The sequence below is a fragment of the Oratosquilla oratoria genome, chromosome 19 (genome assembly GCF_046742065.1).
Source record: "Oratosquilla oratoria isolate Oo_2021 chromosome 19, ASM4674206v1, whole genome shotgun sequence".
Taxonomy (NCBI): domain Eukaryota; kingdom Metazoa; phylum Arthropoda; class Malacostraca; order Stomatopoda; family Squillidae; genus Oratosquilla; species Oratosquilla oratoria.
In genome coordinates, this window is record NC_134795.1 from 43,587,526 (window position 1) to 43,594,817 (window position 7,292).

Here is a 7,292-nt window from a genome sequence, read left to right on the forward strand (position 1 = left end):
CCTCATTTACTTCAGGTGAATTTTTAATGAGCTTACTTTTTATAGTATTATTATTTTTGAAAACCAAGTTGATGTTGAATTGTTTGAGAATATTAGGCAGACCAACTAATTTCTCACTGTAAGGAAGAACCAAAAGGTTATTTTTGTCAAATACTTTTCTTACGTGTGAGGTGTTATGGAAAGATTTGTAAACCATTTTATGAGATGTGTCTACTAAGTGCTTTGGATATTTTAATTCAGAAGCTATGCTATATATCTTCCTCAGCTCATCATCCAAAAATTCCAGGCTACATATCCTGTAAGCTCTAAGAAACATAGAACTAAAGACAGAAAGTTTTGTCTTCTGATGATGAGACGAGTAAAAGTGGACATATGATGCGACATTAGTAGGTTTTCTATAAACGTCATATTTAAATTGTTTACCATTTCGATGAATTAAAATATCCAAAAATGGCAACTTATTCTCTATTTCTATTTCAAAAGTAAATTTGATTGAAGGGACCATACCATTTAGTTTTTCAAGAAATAAATCTAAGTTACGATTAACTGCCCAAAGACACAAGATATCATCAACATATCTTTTCCACAACTTTTTGGGGAAGAATCCTAGGTAGTAGTTTCATCTGAAAGAATTCCATGTACAAGTTACTAAGTACTGGGGACAGAGGATTTCCCATTGCCATACCAAATTTTTGTACATAGAATTCACCATTTGGTATGGCAATGGGAAATCCTCTGTCCCCAGTACTTAGTAACTTGTACATGGAATTCTTTCAGATGAAACTACTACCTAGGATTCTTCCCCAACAAGTTGTGTGGAAAAAATATGTTGATGATATCTTGTGTCTTTGGCCAGTTAATCGCAACTTAGATTTATTTCTTGAAAAACTAAATGGTATGGTCCCTTCAATCAAATTTACTTTTGAAATAGAAATAGAGAATAAGTTGCCATTTTTGGATATTTTAATTCATCGAAATGGTAAACAATTTAAATATGACGTTTATAGAAAACCTACTAATGTCGCATCATATGTCCACTTTTACTCGTCTCATCATCAGAAGACAAAACTTTCTGTCTTTAGTTCTACTGTATGTTTCTTAGAGCTTACAGGATATGTAGCCTGGAATTTTTGGATGATGAGCTGAGGAAGATATATAGCATAGCTTCTGAATTAAAATATTCAAAGCACTTAGTAGACACATCTCATAAAATGGCTTACAAAACTTTCCATAACACCTCACACGTAAGAAAAGTATTTGACAAAAATAACCTTTTGGTTCTTCCTTACAGTGAGAAATTAGTTGGTCTGCCTAATATTCTCAAACAATTCAACATCAACTTGGTTTTCAAAAATAATAATACTATAAAAAGTAAGCTCATTAAAAATTCACCTGAAGTAAATGAGGGTTGTGTTTACTCTATTCCATGCCTTAAATGTAACAAATTTTATATCGGCCAAACTGGTAAAGACTTAAAAACTAGGATAAACCAGCACAAATATAGTGTAAGGAGTGGGCAAAGTTCCAGTGGCCTTTTTGTTCATGTAAGAGACCACAATCATCCTATTGACTGAGATAATTCTAATGTAATAATTTCTTGTAGATCCTTATTAGAAAGAAACATTATTGAATCCAGTCATATTAAACAAACCTTTGTCCATAATATCAATTAAGTTTAGGATTATTTAAGCTTGATGATTTTGTTATTGATAAAATTGTAAGAACTTCTCCAGGTGCTACTAAGCCGGGGTGACGTAACGTCATGAACCAAACGTCCGGATATGTAAACATAGGCTCTACCTGATTGTGAAGCATCTTGTGTGTCCTTCCCATGTTCCTAGCTTGTCTTCTACGTTATGTATATATATCCACCTTTGTCTCTGTAACTGTGTATTCCTTGATAATGTCTTAAATAGACGAAAACGTTCGGACTAAGCTTCTTATTTCCCAGTGGTTTTTTCTGCATATTATTTTCACGTGTGCCTTGTGAATTACTGCAATATATATATATATATATATATATATATATATATATATATATATATATATATATATAATCTGAAACTACTACATTCACAATTGTCCCCTTTTCCCTTATAAAGTGCAACTATACAAGCACTCCTCCAATCCTCCTGCACTCTAACCTCTCTTAAACAAATAAATAACCTTACCATCACTGTTCCTCCTTTTCATACATTCTGTATGACATCCATCCAACCCCGGTGCCTTACCTGCTCTCATCATGTTAACAACTGCCTTCACTTCATCTTTATTTCTCATCCATTTTCCTCACTCACCACGGTCATTTTCTTTGTACTTCCCACTGCAACTACCTTGCCCTTCCTCTCCTCCTTCACATTGAGCAGCTCCCTAAAATACTCTGCCCACCTTCCTCTTACTGCCTTCTCTTCCATTATCATCTCGCCATCTGCACCTTTTACCTTTTCTACTCTACTTGATTCGCCTCCTCTTGCTCTCTTAATTTCTTTTCAAAACATTTTCTATGACTTTAAAAAATTTCTGTCGTATTCTTACCCCATTTCACATCTGCTCTCCTTTTTGCCTCCTTTATCTTATTCTTTTCTTCTCTTCTCTTTACTTTGTACCTCTTATATGATTCCCTCGTCCTATTTTGTAACCAAGCTATGAAAGCGTGCTTCTTGTGTCCTACACCCTTCTTTGCTTCCTCATCCCACTACTCACTACCCTTCCTTCTATTTCCTCCTATCTTCCTTGTTCCACACACCATTTTTGCACACCTTATGACTCTCTGCTTGAGCCAACCCCATTCTTCCTCCACTCCTAGTTCTACTCTATCCTTCACTCTCTCTCACTCCACTCTCAGCTTCTTCTTATACTCCTCCTTTTCTTTCCTATTGAAGCAGCTCATTCTAAGTACCTCTATACCTTCTGCCCTTTTCCTCTTTCTCCACCTATCCTCCACTCTTAACTTACCTTCCACCAAAAAGTTATCTGATATTCTCCCACTTTCCCCCCTTAGAACATGTACATCCTTAACTTTTTCTACTATACTCCTGGTTATCACTTTATAGTCCATTAACGCCCTATCTACCACCCTTCCCTCCATCACCCTCTTCCATGTGTACTTTTGCTTGACTTTTTTCGTAAAACACTGTATCTGCTATCATTAACTCTCGAGAAATATCTCCACAAAAGAAAATCCACGTGAACAAGTTGCATAAACCCGGTAAAGGAAACATGGACTGGAAGTGAAGCGTTTATTCCCGACGTTTCGTCTATTGACTTTCTCAAAGGAATGAGCATACTGAATCGTGCAGATTTTATATACACGCTTGGTGGCTCAAGGGGGTATACGAGCTTAGAACGCTGTGTTCTGATTGGCCCGCTGAGACAGCCAATCGTGAAGCGCTATGCTCGCTGAGAATTTAGCCCAAATGAAGCTTCCAGCCTTACTGTTGATGTTAGGATGAGTAGTGATGTATGCAGCTTCTATGAATTTCCTGGTCTTCTTATTCATACCTATGTGTAATACCTCGGCTCGGTTCCATTGTGGGAGGTGACCAGATTCGTCTACATGCACCACCATTGCGTTGGTGAGCCTAAGGTGACGGAGGTCGGCCTTATGTTCCCTGATCCTTGTGTTAAGCACCCTGTTCGTCTCTCCATAATATGTTTTAACGCATGATGTGCATGGGATCTTATACACGACGCTATCCTCACTTCCCCTCATCTTGGTTCCTCTTCTTAATACATCACCGATCTTCGTTCCCGATGTTATCGCTGCTTTTACTCCTGTTCTCCTAAGCATTCTAGTAATGTCTCCTATCTTCTCAGAGTTAGGAAGCGCCACCAACAGAACATCGTTCATGGCGCTTCCTAACTCTGAGAAGATAGGAGACATGGACTTCCAGTCCATGTTTCCTTTGCCGTGTTTATGCAAAATCTCCACCATCAACTCTCCACTACGATTATTTCCTAGAACTCCACACCTCCCAATCACACCGTCTATTGATTCATTTCCTACCCTAGAATTAAGGTCTCCCAATACAAGTACAATGACATTTCTCCTTAATCCCTTTATGCAATCTTTTAAATCCATCCTAAATGCCTCCCTTTCCTCTACACTCTTCTTACATACAAGCCCCTATACGCTTACAAAAACCAACATCTAGCTTCCCAGCTTCACCTTCATCCACACCATTGAAGAACCTCCTTCCACTCAACTACGCGCTTACCTATCTCTTCACTTACAAGTATAACCACGCACTCTCTCCCTCGTCCTCTCTTCAATCCTGAGAACCACCCAACTACACTCCCAAACTCACACTCGCCCATCACTTTCAGCCATATATATATATATATATATATATATATATATATATATATATATATATATATATGTATGTATGTATATATATAAATATATATACATATATATGTATATATACTGTATGTATATAAACATATATATATATATGTACATATGTACATATATATATGTATGTATATATATATATGTATATATATATGCATTATATACATATACACAAACGCACACACACACATATATATGTATGTATATACATATATATATATATATATATATATATATACATAGTTACCTCCAAAGTCCTCAAAGCTCAGGAGACGATTCAAGATTCTCATTTCAATCCCGTAGATTTTTCTGGTGCTCAAGCTGATTTACTCGCTCTCTGTAACAAATTCAGACATGCAATTGCGTTACCAGGTGAACCTCTTGGACTCACAAACCTCATTGAACACCATATACCCCTTCGGGAAAACGCAAAACCACTGTACATCCCTGCATACAGACTACCACACAGTAAACGAAACATTGTAGACGCTCTCATCACGGATATGATCAAACAGGATATTATAGAGCCCAGCCTGTCGGAATGGAATTTCCCTCTTTTCGTTATTTCCAAACACGACGGTTAATTCTGTCCAGTTGTTGATTTCAGGGAACTCAACAAACTCACCATACCCGAGAGATATCCACTCCCTCACCTCCACGATATTTTACATTCCATCGGTGAAAACAACATTGTCTTTACAATTCTCGACCTAATGTTGGATTATTTCCAAATTCCCCTTCATGCATAGTTTAGACCTCTCACAGTTTTCAGCACAAACAATGGGCACTATCAATTCAAACGCCTTGCCATAGGACTTGTTTCAGCGCCCTCAGTCTTCACTCGTCTCATGTATACAGTACTACTGTAGAAGGAATCATAGGACATTCAGTATTCACGTACTTAGGTGACATTATCATAGCTTCCAAATATATCAGTGAACATCCACACACGCTTGAAACTATCCTCTCCAGGCTAGCAAAGGCAGGTCTTAAACTGAAGCTTAAGAAGTGTTCCTTCCTTCAAAAGGAAATACGCTTCCTAGAGCACGTCCTCAACTCATAAGGCATATTAACCTCGCAGGACAAGGTCAAGGCAGTCATAAAGTTTCCACGCCCTACTTCTCCTGATCACATCCGATCCTTCTTTGGTCTCTCAGGCTTTTACAGACGGCTTATCAAAGGATACGGTGGCATAGTAGCACCCTTAACCGCATTACTTAAGAAAGACACTCCTTTTAATTGAACTCCAGACCAAGAGAAAACTTTCAATGACTTAAAAACAGCCTTAACAACGGCACCAGACCTTGTGTTCCCCGACCACAAACTTCCACCCACACTCTATACAGGCATCGGCGCGGTGCTCATGCAAAAACACGACTTAAAAATCAAGCCTATTGCGTATAATAGCCGCACACTTAACAAACACGAACAAAATGATTCAGTCACCGAGATCGAAACACTAACTATCATTTACGCACTCAAACACTTCAAAGAAATCATACTTGGCTATGAGATACATATACACACAGACCACCTACCAATTCGGCACCATTTCAAAGGAAAAATTCACAGGCAAACTAGCACGCTGGATCCTTAGGATTCAAGAATTCATGCCCACCTTCCATTTTGTTCACGGCAAAGCGAATGTCGTCGCTGACGCCCTAAGTAGACATGTAGCGACCATCAGTCAAGTGTCAATTCCAGTAAACCTTACGTAAGCGCACATTGCCGCAGCGCAAAACTCAGATCCCATTTGGAAACGAGTGATATATTTCCTCATTTCAGGCGATGCAACAAACACTGATGATTTCCCTCCAAACATCGAAAACTACACCATGATAGACGAAGGCCTGTATCACAAAACAACACTCAAAAACAAACACGAACCTAACCGCTCAGTGCTCCAACTCGTGGTTCCTACCGAATTCATTCCTGAAGTACTGAAGCTGGTACACGACTCACCCATTACTGGTCACCCAGAAAAGGACAAGTGTCTCTCACAAGCCAGAGTGAAATATTTCTGGCCCACTATGAGAAAAGATATCCACGATCATGTAGATTTTTGTCATTCATGCGCGTCCAACAAAGGTCACACGAGCGGTCAAGCTCCAATTTCAACATATCCAGCCCCTTGCAAGCTCTTCGAGACCATTGCTATCGACCTTCTTAAATTGCCACGTACCCCTTGCGGAAACCAATGCCTCTTTGTCTGTGTAGATCATTTCTCTTGATTCTCCACTCTCTCACCACTGCAAGCCAAGACTACACAAGAAGTCGCACAGACACTGGTTAACAAGGTCATATGCCCCTACACCACACTAAAAACACTCATCTCAGACAACAATGACATACTCACAAACATTTCAACATTTTTAGCATAAAGAATGTAACACCTTACCTTACGACCCTAGCTCCAACGAACTAGCGGAGCGTCAAAACAGGACAATACTTAATGTTCTCAGACACCTTACCTCAGACATACACTCATCTTGGGATGAACATGTACCAATGATCCGAGCCTCAATGAACTGTGCAATTAATAGGTCAATATCGGAGTCTCCACATTTTGTCCTTTTTGGTTCGGACAAAAAGCTCCCATATGATTTCACTTCAGACTTATGCCCCATATATAATTTCAATGATTATGTTAAAGTAAAAATTCAGAATTTCAACACTCTTCAAGAGAATTAATGACTCCCTGAATATAGCAAAGATGGACATGGCAGGGCTCCATAATGCAGGAGCAAGGCATTACAACATTGCAATCGGAGACATTGTGTACGAACAAAACCATACTTCAACATCAAAACTCTGAAAAGTTCACAGGATCCTTTCGCGTTCTTGACATCCTACCAAATAATAAAATCAAAACCCTTTGCTTACAACACTCTTCCTCGCAACATTCAGCAGAAAAGATCCTCCACAAAGACAATTG

General features: G+C 38.7%; 1 protein-coding gene across 1 annotated transcript; it reads left to right on the forward strand.

The window, feature by feature from the left end:
* The first annotated feature begins 6,192 nt into the window (after nt 1-6,192).
* On the forward strand, nt 6,193-7,048 carry LOC143035606 (uncharacterized). The gene is made up of 2 exons (XM_076202472.1): nt 6,193-6,570; nt 6,734-7,048. The coding sequence occupies exons 1-2, from the start codon at nt 6,193-6,195 to the stop codon at nt 7,046-7,048; spliced, it is 693 nt and encodes a 230-aa protein (XP_076058587.1).
* Nucleotides 7,049-7,292: the final 244 nt, after the last annotated feature.